At 40.2% G+C, this 18,774-nt stretch overlaps 1 protein-coding gene across 1 annotated transcript; it reads left to right on the top strand.

Annotated features, from left to right (window-relative positions):
* Positions 1–18,472, top strand: LOC308355585 (uncharacterized protein; the record flags this gene model as incomplete). The annotated part of the gene is made up of 4 exons (XM_080823902.1): positions 1–940; positions 6,345–6,450; positions 15,968–16,037; positions 17,510–18,472. 4 exons carry the CDS (start codon positions 1–3, stop codon positions 18,470–18,472), a joined length of 2,079 nt encoding a protein of 692 aa, XP_080680028.1.
* Between the last annotated feature and the right edge of the window lie 302 nt (positions 18,473–18,774).

Below are 18,774 nucleotides of genomic sequence, written 5' to 3'. Positions count from 1 at the left end.
ATGGAGCAGGACAATGAGACCCTGGTGAGGGAGTTCGTCTTCCTCGGCTTCTCTTCTCTGGCCGGGCTGCAGCGGCTGCTCTTCATAGCCTTCCTGCCCCTCTACCTGTTCACCCTGGGCACCAATGCCATCATCATTTCCACCATCGTGCTGGACAGAGCCCTGCACACCCCCATGTACTTCTTCCTTGCCGTCCTCTCCTGCTCTGAGACCTGCTACACCTTCGTCATTGTACCCAAGATGCTGGTGGACCTGCTGGCCCAGAAGAAGACCATCTCCTTCCTGGGCTGTGCCATCCAGATGTTCACCTTCCTCTTCCTTGGCTGTTCTCACTCCTTCCTGCTGGCAGCCATGGGTTATGACCGCTACGTGGCCATCTGTAACCCTCTGCGCTACACGGAGCTCATGGGACACCGGGTGTGTGTGGGACTAGTGGCTGCTGCCTGTGTCTGTGGCTTTACTATTGCACAGATTATCACCTCCATAGTATTTCATCTGCCTTTCCACTCTTCTAACCAGCTCCATCATTTCTTCTGTGACATCTCCCCTGTCCTCAAAGTGGCATCTCACCATACCCACTTGAGTCAGATTGTCATCATCATGCTCTGTGCATTGGTCCTAGTTGTCCCCCTGTTACTGATTTTGGTATCTTATATACACATCATCTCTGCCATAGTCCAGTTTCCTTCCACATTAGGCAGGTACAAAGCTTTCTCCACCTGTGCATCCCACCTCATTGTTGTCACAATCCATTATGGTTGTGCCTCTTTCATCTACTTAAGGCTCAAGTCCACCTCCTCCTCCAGCCAAGATGCTCTCATATCTGTCTCCTACACCATCCTCACTCCATTGTTCAACCCGCTGATTTACAGCCTCAGAAATAAAGAATTCAGGTCAGCACTTCGTAGATCTGTGGGAAGAACCATTTCCCTGCCACAACGTTAATCAAGATCCTCCTCTCTCCAAGCAGTAAATTGCAAGGTGTTCAAGGAAAAACTCCCAGAGCAGAAGTGATCAAGCAAGAGAACGTTTTCAAGAACAGAGACCATTTCCTTCATTTCCATATATAAAATTCAGAAAAATACATTTTGTTGCAATCATGTCCATTATTGCTCATTGAGGTTTTTGTTTTTTTTTTCAGTTGAGGAAAAAATAATGGATGGCTATTATAGGAAAACTTGTCTGTGTTCAGAATTCTAGACTCTGGCAAATACTATTATTCAGTCTCAGCCAGATGGGAAACCAACCCTGAAAAATACTTCACAGCCGTGACTCTCTGTTTCAGGGAACCAAGAAGCTCCTGTCTCCATATTTCTCCCTTTCTCTAAGTTTCCTGAGTCTCAGTCTTTCAATATTGGCAGACCACAGTGCTTACATTACATAACATTTGTACATGAGTGTGGTGATATCTGGTGCTTAAGATATATCCAAGTAAAGTTCAAGCAAGAAAATTGTACAAGAAGTTATTCACTGGGTGTGGTGCAAAAAAAACAATGAATTCTGTTATGCCGAAAAGAAATTAAAAAAATTATTAATATCTAAAATAAGAATTTTGACATTTAAAAACACAAACTTAAGAAAATTAAAAATACATGAATATTTAAAAAAAGAAGTTATTCATTTTTTAAAAAATTAATTTATTTATTTTAATAAACATATAATGTATTTTTATCCCCAGGGGTATAAGAAGTTATTCATTTATGTGTTTCTAATGTATTATGGGAGCTGATTTTTTTTTCTAATTTTCTATGCACTGATACAAATCTAAATTTTTTTTAGAATCCCTTGAAGACACTCACAGAAGCATGGGTTAAAAAGAACACCTCAAGGGGCACCTGGGTGGCTCAGTGGGTTAAGCCTCTGCCTTCGGCTCGGGTCATGATCTCAGGGTCCTGGGATCGAGCCCCGCATCGGTCTCTCTGCTCAGCGGGTAGCCTGCTTCCCCCCTCTCTCTGCCTGCCTCTCTGCTTACTTGTGATCTCTGTCTGTCGAATAAATGGATAAAATCTTTAAAAAAAAAAAAAAAAGAACACCTCAAATCTCAGCGCATGGCCAAGAAAGGCCAGTTAAGCTTAATCCTTTTCATTAACTATGCATAAATTCTTATGTAAAGAGCAGTTTCTGTTCTCCGTGCACCAGCAGAATCTCAGGTGCATTTGAGACCAGAATTTGTGTTAGACATTTTTGTTTTCTTTCCTTCTGCAGGAGTGAGAGCCAACAGGGTGCCCGCTCCAGGCAGAAAGCTGCCTCCTGGCTGTATGCTTCCTTTCAAGATCCACTGGGCAATAAAGGTCTTCTGACTGAATCATTTTGTTTCCACATTTCTCCCTTTTCTTCCACCAGATGCTCATCAATGACATATCCCGCCCAAGCTTGAAGTAGGAGGGAGGGGATGGGATGTCTCATTCACGGCCCCCGTTTGTTGTGGGAGGCTGAGTCCGACTGCAAGACTGGAAGTCAACTGCTCTTCTTCCATTCCTTTGAAGCTTGAGAATTGCCAAGAGAGGGGCCTGAAGAGACTAAAGCAAAATTAGTTTCTTTGGTCATCAAGTTCTCCTTTCCTTGGGCCTGTTGGTTAACTCAGGCCCCGGCCTATCGAGTGTTTTGTGAAAAGGAAATAAACTAATAACCCAATGTGAGTCCGTTTCAGGTGCTAATTCTTCAAACCTGCAGTATGTGCTGCTCTTTCAAAACTGTTACTTGATGTGCGCTTTGGGCGGCCTGGGAAGTGCACAGTAGGATCCATAGTTTATAGGTGAGAAACCAACTGTCAGAGGATTAAAATGTCTAACCCACTAGTGAGTAGAATTGATACTGAGCCCACATCATCTGCTTCCTTTATGAGGTTCCCCACAGTGCTTTCACATGACCTCTCATGAAGATACGATCGTTTTAATTAACAGAGGGTAGAATGCATAGGTATTCGTCTCCGGCAGCAGAAGACTATGCCAGGCGACATCCGTGGAAAAGATAAACTCCCATGGATGAGACAAATGGCCTTCACCTCAGAGAGTGTCACTAATTCCCGTCCTCATATGATAGGTACTGTGGGGTGCAGGCATGGGGAAACCTCCCCCTTTTCCTCTGGTCTTGTTCATGACTCGTTTACACTGCTACTTGGAGTCAGATATCAGGACATTGGTAAGTGTGTAGGGTCACTGTGTGTTAAAAGGTCACGTGTGTTAGATGACTCTCCTGACACTTCAGCCTCACTTTTTTTTTTTTTTTTTAATGTGACCGAAGAATTCATTTGACCTTGGGCCTGATCTCATGGGTTAGAACTGAACATTCTCTCCTTCCTCTTACACACATACACACACACACACACACACACACACACACACACACACGTTCACACACACAAGCTCTCCTGGTTAATTATAACTCCACTCTGTCTTCTTTTGTATCTTCCGGGAAAGTGGTAAGATCTTCAGACCTGGGGTTGGCTTTAGTGAGAAACCAAAACCCGTTGGACCTTCAGACTAAGGGATTATTTCCGCTGAGTTTACAAGCATAAATGCAGGCAATAACAATGACTTCATGTCTGTTTGTTGGTTTCCGTTTAGTGTCATGGTCCATGAACACATCATGGGAAAGGCTAAACCAAGGCAGAAGTCGGGATCAGGAAATTTCTGTGACCTTGGCCGCAACACAACGTAATATCACTCTAAGTGGATTTGGAGCCTCTTGGGCTGGCCTGTGCATTGAGACTGATTTTCTAGCACACCCTTTAACACTGAGCAGACCAACCGCTATTCAAGAAAATGTAGTTTTAGGCATATCCGCCTAAGATATCCACAGATTAGAGGAGAGTGAACGAGGGCTGGACAGCAGTCAAAGCCACACCCCACAGAGGCATCCACGCGGAGCAGCAATGGAGAGCCTCCCACCTCACAGAGTCCTTTCTGTTCCGTAGAAGTCGGTGAAAGATTATTTTAAAATGAAAATTTTTGTTTTCCCATTCATTAATTTATAACAATATTAACATTCACAAGGATTGGGAGTTGATCAGATTGACTGATTATTTACACTCAGAAAAAATTCACCACATCATTTTTTCCTAAACTCCTGATGCTTTTCTCGTCTCTCTTGATGATTTTAATGAGATACCAGTAGTTTCCCACATTTTCAGAAAAGCAGCTGTTGTGCAGTAAGAGAAGGAGTTCTGCATGGGTCAGCTTAGCTCTGCACATCTCGCCAGGACCTCTCTCCTTTGAGAAGACAGTTGCTCAGAAAAGCACCATGCGCACGTTTGTACCCGTTCCACCCTCCTCCTCTCCTGGCAATTAAAATGTGCCTGTGGCACAACTTCACCTTCCCAGTGAGATTCTGAGCCCAGTGACCAGAAATATAGACTACGTGCGTCTAACAGGATGAGAGAGATCAGCTCACAGCAAAAACGGGGTTCCAGGAAAGCCCGTCTTGACCAGATTGTTCCTATCCTCTCTGCACTGAGTCAGCCTTCATGTGCTAATTCAAACTCATTCCATGCTCCCTAAGATGACTTCCTGTATCCTTTCCCCAAAAGACGTCTGCACTTCCCAAGATAATTTCCCCCACAATTCCACTTTATCTTGAACTTTCCTTTACGGAAAACCTTTTGGAACATGATTTTGCTCTTTGCTTTGGTTTTCTCCCCTGCTATGTCTCCGTCAAGAAAGCTGCTCATTTCCCCTGATGAATCTTTATGAGCAAAGTGAAAGAACCTGTGTCAAGTGTCGTGCCGTCATCTTTCCCAGGGGATATGACAACACACCCACGGAGCAGATGTTGTGTCTCTGCTTGGCACGAGACCAAGAGAGTCACTGGCAGCAGTCACGGGAGCAACGACTCAGCGTGAATTCGTTGGAGATGTGAGCTCCGTGGAGAAGATGTAGGGGAGCGGAGAGATGGGCTGGCTGTCCTGTCTGTATCCACAGGGCTCTGAAAGTTCAAGAGTAAATCCTTAAACAGCCTGCAAACGAGGATCTCAGGAGGAAAGGGGCAAGTCAGAGATATAAGCGTTCCTCCTAGAGCTCAACACAGCTGTTTGAGAAGGTTCATGGAACGTGTTTGCAAATATATGAAATATAAATAATTGACCTTACAAAACATCTCGAAATATATTTAACAATGTCTAGTCAGGACCTACTGAAATAAAATTTTTACTTTATTAAAATATAAAGAAAACCCTTTTCTGAGGGATACAAAATAAAGCCTGAATAAATAGAGATACACTTCAAACAAGAATCAGATGCCCCAGTTCTGTAGAGCTACCAATTAGAACTATTTCATCTTTAACTTTAAATCAATTCCAATCAAATATCTATGCTTCTATAGTGTGATAAATGTCCTTGCTTTTCTAATGAAACACTAATTGCAGATGAATACCTAAGGATATTCTGAAAAGCAGTGGCAAGAGTTGTTGTGCCAAAAAGGAAAATGCTCAATGAATGACAATAATTAAACTAGTTTGATATTAAAGAAAACTAGACCCACGGATCAAAGCACAGAATGGAAAATCCCAAAGTAATATTATTATGCAGCAAAATAATTGGAGAAGGGTTATTTTAAAAGAAGTGCACATCATTTATTTTTTATTTTAATGTTTAAAGATTTTATTTATGTATTTATTCATTTATTTATTTGACAAAGAACACAGCAGGGGGAGTGGGGGAGGGAGAAGCAGGCTTCCCACAGAGCCAGGAGCCCAATGTGGGGCTCCATCCCAGGACGCTGTGATCATGACCTGAGCCTAAGGCAGCCGCTTAATGACTGAGCCACCCAGGCCCCCCAAGTGCACATCATTTAATGTTAAAAGGATGCTAGTTGGATTTTATCTCATAATTATTCCAAAAATTGATCAGCTGTTACAATATTTTTAAATATAGTAAATTTAAAAGACAATTTAAGTAAATACATTTGATCTTGAGGAGCTCTCTAAAACATGAAAACAGAAGTAGTAAGCAAAGGAAATGGTTTTAGTGTATAAATAATTTCTACAGTATCAATTAGCTATTAATTAAAATAAGGGATAAAATGAGCAAAAATATTTAAGCACATAAAAATAATTGCTTCTTTATAGAAACATAAACATAGAAAAATTAAGACTATAAAAATAAAACTAAACAATTAAAAAAATAAAATATGAGTGAAGAAATTCAAATAAAGAAAATACAGCCACTACATAAAAAAAAATTTAGAAAAATGTTCAGCTGTGTAAGCAACTGAATTAACACCTAGAAATGGTCATGAGGGTTGCATAAGACAACATGTGCGAAGTTGTCAGTAATTTCCTGACCCATATCAGGTCAAAAAATGAGAGCCAGTATTATTCATACGTGAACGGGGATTTTTGCTAGCAGGAACTGAAGAAGAGTTGCCGAGTGCAGGAGGTGGACGGTGCTTGTTTTATGTAGCTAATGCCAAAGTGACTTCAGAAGTGTCCGCTGTCCACCCCGACAGCAATCCGTGAGAACCAAGTCTCCACATCTTTGCCGAAAATGAAAGTATCTACTGTTTTCCTTTTGTCAGTGAAATGAACAAAATATTTTACTTTAGTTAATATTTTTATCATTACTTATATCTTGTTCTTTTGCCTTTTTTCACCTATAGATTGACTGTTCTTGTATTTTTTTCACTATTTGTCACTATTTCACTAGTTCATACTTTTTCTTTTCCTTTGTTTTTAACTCACATGGCAGGGGGGGATCAGTGTACAAAGAAAGAGCATGAATTCTGTGGCCTTCCTGTCTGGGTCCCTCTCCTCCACTCAGCAGCCGCGTGACTTGGGCAAATTACTTAATCTCTCTGCCCATCCCTTTCCCCATGTGTTAAATGGTGATACGGTATTATTTATATGAAAAATTGATGTAAGGATTACATTGAATTAATAAATGGAAGGTTATAGCAGTGCCCCAAAACAGTGAATTCTGTATAAATGCTGTTGGGATTACTCTCTCTCTATTAACTATTTGTCGTAAGATTCGTACCATGCACCCAATTCTCGCCCAAGACGAGAAATACGGCTTGGATCAGGAGCTGCGTCCTCACGTGCATGCATCTGCCGTGTCCTCCTTAATACATCCCTTCTCTAGCTGCTCGTAATAAGGGTTTGTAATTTTCCCTGCAGAAGTCTGGCATATAATTTTTAGATTTATTTTTATTTTGAAGATTTTATAAATGGTGTCTCCCCCCGCCCCAAATTCCTTGTTGGAATGTTTGGAAATGCGATAGATCTGTAAAACAATTTTTTCAATCTAATTAAATTGTTAAATATCCTAATTCAAATAAATTCTTTGTAAGCTCTTTTGGACTTCTACACACATAGTAACATCATTTGCCAGTAATGACAGTTTGATTCTTCTTTCCCAATCTTTATTCTTTTTTTATAATCATTTTATTATATTCTCTGGAGCTCATGTGAAATATTGAACAGAAGTGGTATTAATGGACTGTTGGTTTTTATCTCAAAGGGAAATTTTCTGACATTTTACTATTAGATTTGATACCTGCTCTGGCTTCTTTGTATATGAACCAGATTAAGAGATAGCTTTCCAATTCTAGTTTGATACAAGTTCTTGTTATGAGTGTTTATCTTATCATCCTTCTTTAATCCACTAAGGTGGGAAATTATATTACAACTTTTCTTATGTCAAAAAAAAATCCCTTACATTTTGGGGGTTAAACTCAATGTAGGTCCTCTTAAAATAGTGCTAATATTTACTATGTGTTAACGTGCATGTGCGTGCATGGGTGTTTGTGTCCATAATTCGTGAATCATTGAAACTGCGGAGGCCATTTGGGCCTGGCTATTTCTTTATTGAATAGCTTATAAATGATTCAGTTGTTTAATGTTTAAACAAATGTTTATATCTTCCAGAATGGATCATGTTAAGGTTTATTTTACAGAGACTTCATTGATTTTCATCTAACTTTCATAAATAGAGGTATAACATTCTTCCCAGTGTGTTCTTATTAACATGTTATTCCCCACAGCATCTCTGGTCATAGCCCCATTATCATTTATAACAACTTTTATTGAATTTCTCTGTCTCTGATCAGTCTTACTAGAGATTTATGATATCAGTTTTTCTCAGAGGAACAATTTCTGACTTTACTAATCACTTATATTTATTTTTTTCATCATATAGGCTATGCTCTTGTAACAAACATTTCTAAATTCTAAATTATTTACAACTTCAAAGGTTTATTTCTTGAGCAAGTTGTGTTTGAAGATCAGATGATACTTGCATTAGGTATTGCTTCCTTTTTTCTGGGATCCAGGCTGAAGAAACAGCCTTTATCTGGCTTCCACTATTCTCATTGTAGCAGGGAAAGGGGCAGGTAGATCCATGCCAGTTTTTAAAGCTTCTGCTAAAGCATGGCCCACACCAATGTTTACATCTCCTAGCCAAAGCAAATCTCATGGTGGAGTTTGATGTCAACAAGACAGGTAAATACATGCTCCCCATGGGGAAGCACGGCAGATCAAATGGCTATGCATGGAAGTATATAATACTATTACATGAGAAACAAAATCTATGGTCAAGATAATGGCCTGAAATTTTCTTTTATTATATTATCCTTGCCAAGAACAAAAATTAATACCATGCTGATGTTCAAAATATAGACATTCACTCCAGATCTCTGACCCTACCCTTTTCCCCAGAAGGCTGACCTGTATGAATCACAATAATTGAATGTAATTACGAAGGATATAAAAACTAGGATGCTCCTAGCTCCTGGTAACTCCATAGTCTATGCGACTCTCCTGTGCCTTGAATTTCCTCAGTTTTACTGGGCTATTTATTTTCCATTGGGACCTTGGCTAATACACTGATTTGACAAAGAAATGACCTGAAGGGAAAAACAACAACAACAACAACATGGGGTTCTAGGACTGGGTTACTTGTCTATTTAAGAGTATACAGACAACCTTACTAGTGTGAAAAGGGATGAGTTCATCCTGACATCTGACACCATTAGCACTGACTCAGGTAAGCACCAGTGTGGCATTGTTTGAATTATGGAGGGAGGCCACGGCATCAGACAATCATGGACCTTCACTTAGATGGCAAGGTAATGACAGTGACTATAAAGAATTTTTAAGCTTCGGCACTTTTACAATTATTGAGAGTGAACTCAGACTAAAACAAAGTTACAGGTAATGAATAGACAATTAAAAATGTGTGGAAAACCAGAATGCCCCCTTACCAGATGTGAAGGAGTCCACATTATCCAGAGTCTTAGGACAGCTTATCCCTAAGGGCGAAAACCATAGTCTGAAGGTATGTTTGGCTTTTAAAGATCAACCTGACCAGAGCTCTTATGCTAAATGAGACATGAGGCACGAGACATAGGATGGATACGTTTCAACTGATCTAAGTGAGGCTGAGATCTTGATCCTTTAATGCCTTCGGACCACCCTTGTCTGTTGAGGAAGATAGCACCCCCACCCCATACATACACATCTAAGGAAATCAACCGTCCTCCACATAAAAGACTCCGTGATTGCACCTGGGCTGGTTGCCCCATTACCTCACTTTGTTTCTAGGCCGACAACAGGAACCAGATCACAATGCAATCTGGAGGGAGAGGTACAAGGCCTGCTCTGGGGTAGCTTGAACACAAAAAACAAAAACAAATACCTACAAGTTCTGCCAATTTGTGTCAGTGGGAGTTAGGAGGCCATGTTTCTATGCAAGAGAGAATTATGAAGATCTTAGACCAGAGGAGAAGAAACATCAATTTTAATCCCACTTAATTCATTGGTAGAGGAACACTCAACAGGGATTCAGAATTTAATCTGCTGACTCATGCATCCAGAAACAGCATCAATCCTCTCATAGAATAACTAATTGAAGTCTGAACTAAATATTGACAAATGTTTAACAAATTGGATATGCCATGGTTTTTGTAATACATCATAAAGGAATCCCAAAGCTCTGGGAAATGAATGTGTTGGGATAGAAATACTATAGAAAACCTCCTCATCTAACCATTAATCTCTATCACCCAGGGAACCTGGTTGTGTTTATAAAACGCTGTGGTGATAGCAATATAAACATCTTTAAAGAGTTCTTTGGTAATTATGATAGACTAGAGATGATGGTGGAAATACTACACAGCAAATGAGTTCACTGATGTCAAAGAGAGTAACAGTATTCTGGAGAGTGGAACCCCAGGGGCCACACAGAACTGTCAGATAAGATATGGACAATAAACAACATTAATTGAAGTTTAGGATGATGATTAGTGTTATGACCTGCAAAGATCTGTGAAAACGGCTGACCAAGGGATTTGGAGCAATAAAATGGATGAGCAGCCAATCGATAAACTGCTTGATCATATTCTATGTCTGATGGAAGGATGGCTCTGTAAGTTACAGTGTGGCAATTCATGGCCATTTACCTAAATTTCAGTACTACGCCAATTCCCAACCCTGAGCCTCCTTGATTATGAAAGAAGATGGGTAATTTTGGTGAAAGATCCTGTAACATGGCCACAACTATATCCCTAAAATTTTGACCCAGTATTTTCCCGAGGGTCCTCCAGCATTTACCGAAGTTCCTGTGCACTGGATAAAGGAAAATATCTTGTGGGGATTCTTAGATATTATCTGTATACTGGTACTCATCCCAAGAGACCCAGAATGCCACATGATCTGGTCAGAAGAAGGGCTAATGGAGGTCAGGCACTAGATTAAGTCTTGTTTCAGGTCGGCCAGGATTTGAGGCTATTTGAAACTAGTCTCAGGCTCTGAGATGGTTGGCTGGTCTATTTCTTGTTTTCTTCATTCCTATTGTGTTCCCTTTGTGGATCTCAACCCAAAAGCTTGGGGAATTCTTCAGCCTGCCACTCCTTGGTAGTCCATGAACTGTATTTTTGTCCTCAGACTCCACGGGTCTCAACCTCTTGACTTTTCGGTATTTTCTTCCAGAGTTGTATAGTCTTTGTAGAATGACTTTTTTCACTCAACAATATGCATTTAAGGTTCTTCTATGTCTTTTTATGGCAGCATAGCTTCTTTTTTTTTCTATTTGTCTATTGCTTCACCAATACCACATCATCTTGTTTATTGATACTTTATAGTAAGTCTTGAAGTCAGGAATTATCAGTCTTCCAAAGTTATTCCTCTCTTTTAATGTCTTTTAAGTTGTAGATTTTATTTTTTTCCAGTTAGACCAATGGATCGGGAAATAATTGCTTTTGAAAAGATAGTTTATTACATACAGTTCCTGTGGGAAAGGGGGTACACCATGCCACTCAGGGCCATACCAAGAAACACTGACTTGAGTCAGAGGGAGACAGGGTTAGGGGAACTGCGAAAAATCCCCTCCTTTTGTTGTTGTTGTTTGTTTGTTTATTTGTTTGTTTTCATGGGAAGGAATGGGCAAGCCAGGGTAAACAGGGTACGAAGGGTTAGGACTGGCCAGTTAATAATTTTAGCAAGCTCCTGGGTGTAGAGCCATCCCTAGTTTCTGTTGCTTGGCCTTGGGATACCCAGCACAGGGAAATCATGTAAAGAGCCTGAAAAAGTGAATATTTTAGGAGTATGAGCCCTAGATTGTTTGCACATGAAAGGCATCCTCTAAGGAAAGCCATTTATTGTCTCCAGGAATTGGAATCCTTTTACCCCAGGGGGTCAGGCCCTCCTTGGTCAAGGTCCCAAATATTAAAACAACAGATACAGAAATCAGAAAATGTGGTTAACATACAATATTGTGTTGACTATTCTGGGTCTTTAGCCTTTCCATATCACTTGATGGTCAGTTTCTTGATATTCATAAAATAACTTGTGGTTTTGATTGGGAATACCTTGAATTTATAGATCAAATTGGGAAGAACTAACATCTTGACAATATTGGGTCTTCCCATCCATGAACATAGACTATTTTTCCATTTATTGAAATCTCCTATTTCTTTCATCAGTATTTTATAATTTCATAAAATTGACTTCTGTGTATTAACTCTATGTGCTGTGATCTTGCTTTAATCACCTATTAGTTCCAGGAGGTTTTTTTTAACCTATTCTTTGGGATTTTCTTTTTTTCTTTTCTTTTTTTTTTTTTTTAATTGTGTTACGTTAGTCACCATAAAATACATCATTAGTTTTTGATGCAGTGTTCCAAGATTCATTGTTTATGTACAACACCCAGTGCTCCATGCAATACTTAGGATTTTCTATGTAGACAATTATCCCATCTGTGAAGAAATGTTTTTATTTTTATCATTTCAGTTTTGTTCTTTTCTAGAAGCTAAGCCGACTTTCCTTTCTCCAGAGGTAATCCATATTTGTGTATGATTAGATGTTTAGAAGGACTACCAGTTTAGGTCCTCTATAAATTTACCATAAATTTACTACAAATTTATAAGTTTAGATCTACTACAAATTAAATTCAGAGCTCAAGCTTTCCTAGGCCAAGTTGAGATACAAATCTGAGCTGTAAATTAGATGAAGTCTGACTTTTCACAACCCCTCTTAAATGGATGTATTTTCCCCACCCTGACCCAGTGTCTTTGGTCAGCCTAGGGGTGATTTTCCCACTAGTACCTCCTAACAGGGAGCTAAGGAGTGAGCTCAGTTCTGCTTCATGCTGATGTTAGGGCATCATCCTTCAGTTACAGCTTAAAGAACGAGATCAACTTTTTGACCCTCATTTGGTGAGTGCTGGACTTTCATTTCTGTCAGGGTTATTCTGCAATTCCCTCAAATCAACAACTTGGATTTGTGTTCCTTCCAGATAAGTAAATGTCCTCAGTGTGAAAGGAACTTCCAGCACTCCACTCATTTCTCTAGATTCTTGTTTTTTGTTTGTTTGTTTGTTTGTTTTTTCAGATTTTGACCTGAAAATTCCTAGCATAGGAATCTTTGCTCAGCTTGCTATCAATGGACGTTTTTAAAATATTTCCCCAGTAATTTCATTTGTTTTCAGAAGGATGATTTGCTGAAATACCCTGATTGGGGTGCCCAGCTTTCCCTCTTGAATGTCCTGGCACAAAACAGACAGTAGTTTCCACTTAAGTTTCTCATGCTTAATGTTTTTGTTCACAAAGTCATGGAATGAGTCTCAGCCCTGGTTGTGTCTGAGGATCTTCACTGGGATATGGCCGTCTTGCGAGCAGTCCTGATGCTCACGGGCACTGTCCTGGTGCCTCAGCATGCCCATTGTAGATAGCCATGCTGCATTTGTCTTCCCTGCAAAATTAGAATGATTGGTATGATCGGTTTATCTTTGAAGCACTGTGATGTGTAATGTCATGCTTGGCAAATCACTGTGCTCTGTGAAGGGTTGCTGAATAAAAGTCTTCCCAATAACTCCCTGAAGGACATTTGAAAAAAAACAGTTGTCTGACTTATTCAGGCTTTCAGTAGAGAAGTAAGACAGAAATTTCCTGCATAATCATCAACCCTGCCTTTACTTCCTACATTTGTTAACTCAGTCTTCATGTAAACCTCGGGGTTGGAAAACTTGGTTTCTCTTGACATCCTGGTGTTTTGTAAACTTTTTTTCTGAAAGTAACTAAATTCCCCTCATACTAAAAGAATACTTGCTTCCTTTTTTTGTGCTTTACAGAGATGGAAATTTTTTACAATCTGAATTATTTCTTCTTGTATTAGATAAGATGCCTTTGTCCACATTCAGCCATATATTTTCTGTCTCCCGTCAGCTCCCCAGGGTCTCAAAGGGCCCTAGTCCTTCAAATCCCAGAAGACTGGAAGTACTCTCCAACTTAATTATAGAATCTGAATTGACATATGAATATAGAGTGGACTATTTTCAGCCTCTTATTTAAGACTCAAAGAGGTTTGGACATCTAAGTGTCCAGATAAACTCGTCATGAAATGTTTCAGCGCTTTTTTTCCCCTCAATCACTTAATCTTTCAGGACACATGTCATTGCTTTTACAAGTGACCTTGTACTACTCCTTCTTTCGATATTCAAAAGATCTATAAGACTGGGAGCCATTAAACCCAAAGTCATATGTCAACATTCTTGATCACTTGAACTTAAGTGGGTAAGTGTATTTCTTTTGTCAGTTACTATCTAAAGAAACATTTTCCACCAAGGAGTTCAAATTTGAATGTATTTGCATAATAGTTTTTACTATTATGAAAAAAAAGATTCTGCACCAAAGTAAAACTGGATTTGCTTTTTTCTCGAAATGAAAAAAGCATCCGCTCTGATCGAGTCTGCGTACACACACAAACAGAACATGCACACATGGCACACTTTACATCAAACTGAATGCTGAGAAATCCCAGAAGTGAAGAAGTAATGGGGCTGGGGCAGGAAAGTTTACCAGTGTAGATTTCTCTTTTTTTAAGATGACTTTGTGAACAATAAAAAAAAAAAAAAATTAGGAATGATGTAGATTTTAGTAGAATAGCAGAGAACACATTCTAGGGGAAAAAATCATAGTTTATGAGAAAACTCAGAAACAAAAGTAGAATTAAAGCATGCCATCTCGTATTAAGTTTTTGTTTGTAGGGTATATTCTGTACCCTGTACTGTGGCGGGGCTGTAGGTCATTCGGAATACATTGCTGTGGCCCCTGCCCCAAAGAAACAGTCTACAGAATGTGTGTGTGTTACTAAATACTATGTATATACTATGCTGAATACAGTACTATGTACTATATTCTCTATATAATCTAAACTATAGGATATATAGTATAATGTACTATACTGTGTGTAATATACTATATAATATGTAGTATTTAGTATGGAATTTATGGTATATATAATAATCTGTTTCCATATATAATGTACATATAGTGCTACACGATAATGTCCAACCTACTCACCATACATATGATTTCAAGATCTCTAAAATAAGCATCTATGGGGACCGTAATTGTCAGAGAAGGTATATTGGAGGCTGTGGGAAATGATGAGGGTTTGAATGTAGAAAACAACAGGTCATACAAGTGTGTGAAGTGGCATGAGAAAACATAAATATTGTGGTCAAGAACAGGAGCTATCTTAGACATAATCAAGTTCTTGCTTAAATCACAGAAAAATAAGCTGATGCTTTAGGGAGATGGTGAAAACGGTCTGAGTCACAAAACCGTGATTAAAATTAAGCAACATCCTTGACATTCCCTATCTTTGAGTGTGTTCACCAGATCATGCACTTACCTTACTGCTATCCTTTTTATTCTTTTTTCTCACCTCCCAACCCAAGGTTAAGAGATAATAAATCTCATATTATAAAATTTGTTAGTTCAGGAAAATTTATGAATTAAAATTGAAATATTCCAGAAAAATCAGAAAGGGCAAAATGAGTTTTTACTTGAATAAGCAACATGGGACCATGCCTGCTTTAGTGCCTTGGAAAAAATGTGTGGGATAGATTCTGTCATAAAGTGGAAGTCTCATAGGTAGGGGGTTCCCCGGGTGACTCAGTTGCTTTAGTGTCTGCCTTTGGCTCAGGTCATGATGCCAGGGTCCTGGGATCAAGCCCTGCACTGAGGTCCCTGCTCAGCATGGAGTCTGCTTCTCCCTCAACCCCTTCCTCCTGTTCATGTGCTCTCTCTATCTCTCAAATAATTTTTTTTTTAAATCTGAAAAATATATGGCGGGTAGAAAGTGGATTAGAAGCTAGAAGACTCAAATTCTGGTACTGACTTTACTACTTGAACATATTATTTAGTTTTTTAAATATTCTATTCAGATTTTTAAAATGAGCCTATGATAAACTACAGATTATGCTTTATGCTAGGGATTCAGCTATTAATAAAAATATCAATCCTTGCTTGTAAGAAGCTAATAGTCCATAGAGGGAGACAAACATAGGAGATGAGTTCAATTTAACACCTTCAGTGCAAAGACGAGGCTGCTCCCAGGTTACTCTGCTCAGGAGAGGGCACTTGGTGCTCTCACCTTACCTATAACAAGGATACAAAGACACTCGTGCTGTCTACTGGGTGGGGAAGGCCAAAATGAGGTAGCATACGTGAAAGCATCTTGTTTTCTGCAAAGTGCCATAAAGAGGGAAAGGGTGACGATGGCCAGTGTGGGGAGCTACCTAGACAAAGGAGCCGCAGCAGAGGTGAGGAAGAGGGAACATGCACGTGCCTCACGGGAAGCTATGCCTTGTGCTTTATACCCACTGGAGGAGCCAACAAGTTGAGAGATGCTGAGAGGTACACGTGTACTGGGTTTCTCCTGAGTTCCTGAACCTGCATCTGAAAGTAAGAAGATTAAGGCTTTGGGTGTTATTTTAATATGAAATAGGTACACTTTGTATTTTGCTAACATTTCTAGCAATAAAATAGACATGATACTGTCTCTTAGACATGATACTGTCTCCCTGTGAATGAAAGCCTGTGTTATAACATGGCACCCTATGAAATTAAGGGAAGGAAATGTTTGAAGTCAGACCCTGAGAAATTCTGCTTTCAAGAGGCAAGTACCACTTCCTCCTGTGTCTTAGCTGGATGATGCACTGGTGGGAAAATTTCCAAGGGTGTGATGTGGAAATAGCCTTGGAGAGATGGTCTGTTTTCTGAAGCAAACCAGGGCTGGGGAGGTCACTGTTCTGCCTCTGACAGATGTGCCCTCCAAAGCCCCGTTCCAAAGGAATAGTGGCAATGCATTTCCCAATGCAACATGAGAAATCTACCTTTCCTCTACCACACCATCCCCATTCCAAACCCTCCAAGACACCTTCTGATGTAGGTCAAGTGATGAGTTGGATTCTTAGACTATTCTCTGCCAGGAATTGTCCTTGAACTTTAAAAATAATGTTTCTTTATCATTGCACCTGTCTTCTGATTGCATCTGACCATGACATGTTCTTTTCCCATCATAGCTCCCATCATAGCTGGCCATCTACTGTGATGGGTAGTGGTCAGAGGACAGGCATATCATGCTGCTAGTAATCACCTGCACCAGCAGATGTTATCAATAATGTGTAATTTAGATATGTGGTCATTCCAAAAGCATTTTTTTTTCATTTTGGAAAAATAGTATTATTGTATCTGGAAGCAACAAATCATTCTTATTTATGTTTGGACAATATCTTTTCCAACAAAATGAGGTGGAAATATCCTGCATTAAAAGTGAAGTATATTTAGAATTATCAAATTAAAATAGGTTTATTGTTAAATATTTGAAAATATAAAAATATATCAGAAAGCAAACCCAAATCATCTCCAACCTTACCATAAATACGGGTTGATATCTTATTATAAATATGGCTTGGTATCTTGCCTTTTCTCTTACTATGGTAGGAGATTTTCTCGTGTCCTCACATCATCTTGGGAAATATCAAAGTAGCTTCTCTTGTTGTTTCTTTTCATCTTGTACATTTCTATAATATAACCAATCATTCTCCCATTATTGGAGATTAATAATTTCTTATAAAAATCATCAAAAGGAGTATCTTTGTTGAGAGAGAGGGAGGCAGAGGGAGAGAGAGAGGCAGAGAGATCTATCAATACTCTGGGCCTGAAGAGAAGACACTGAAAGAGAAGTCATCGGGAAGATGTTCATCATTGTGTCTCCCAAACTCATTTGCAGAAAGAAGTCATCCAGATGCATGGTTCCAACAGAACCACGATGGTTGCCCAGTTCATCCTGGTGGGCTTCTCCAGCCTGGGGGAGCTCCAGCTGCTGCTGTTCGTGGTCTTCCTTCTCCTGTACCTGACCATCCTGCTGGCCAACGCCACCATCATGGCTGTTATCCGCTGCAGCCGGACTCTGCACACTCCCATGTACGGTTTCCTGTTCATTCTCTCTTTTTCCGAATCCTGCTACACATTTGTCATCATCCCTCAGCTGCTGACCCACCTGCTCTCGGCCACCAAGACCATCTCCTTTGTGGCCTGCGCCACTCAGCTCTTCTTCTTCCTCGGCTTTGCCTGCACCAACTGCTTCCTCATTGCTGTGATGGGGTATGATCGCTATGTGGCAATCTGCCACCCTCTGAGGTACACACTCATCATGAACAAAAGGCTAGGGTTGGGGTTGGTTTCCCTGTCTGGAGTCACGGGTTTCTTCATTGCTTTGGTGGCCACCAACCTCATCTGTGACATGCCTTTCTGTGGCCCCAACAGGGTCAACCACTATTTCTGTGACATGGCGCCCGTTATTAAGTTAGCCTGCACAGATACTCATGTGAAGGAACTGGTTCTCTTCAGCCTCAGCATCCTGGTGATCATGGTGCCTTTCCTGCTGATTCTCATCTCCTACGGCTTCATCGTTAACACCATCCTGAAGATCCCCTCAGCTGAGGGAAAAAGGAAGGCCTTTGCCACATGTGCCTCCCACCTCACAGTGGTCTTTGTGCATTACGGCTGTGCCTCCATTATCTACCTGAGGCCCAGATCCAAGTCTGCCTCCGACAAGGATCAGCTGGTGGCGGTGACCTACACTGTGGTGACTCCCCTGCTTAATCCCCTTGTCTACAGTCTGAGGAATCAAGAGGTGAAGACTGCCCTCAAAAGAGTGCTGGGAACGCCTACGGCAACCAAGGTGGTCTAACAAAAACCCCTGAAATTAATGAGGGAAGCTATAGCTGTTAAAGACAGGGTATTTTTTTCTGTCCTTTTACTAATCCAGTCCTGACATGGACAGCATTTCCAAGGATTAAGACCTTTCTCTTTCCTCCCAGTCCAGAAAAAGGATGAGTCAGTCTACATGCTACGTGGTTCAATGCATGAATGAGAAACAAAAAACAGGGCACCTTGATGGCTCAGTTGGTTAAGCATCAGACTCTTGATTTCAGTTTGGGTCATGATCTCAGGGTAATGAGACCGAGCCCTGCATTGGGCTCTGTGCCGAGC

Source organism: Martes martes (assembly GCF_963455335.1).
Source record: "Martes martes genome assembly, chromosome: 15".
NCBI classification, from domain to species: domain Eukaryota; kingdom Metazoa; phylum Chordata; class Mammalia; order Carnivora; family Mustelidae; genus Martes; species Martes martes.
This window is presented reverse-complemented; position numbering and strand designations above follow the sequence as displayed.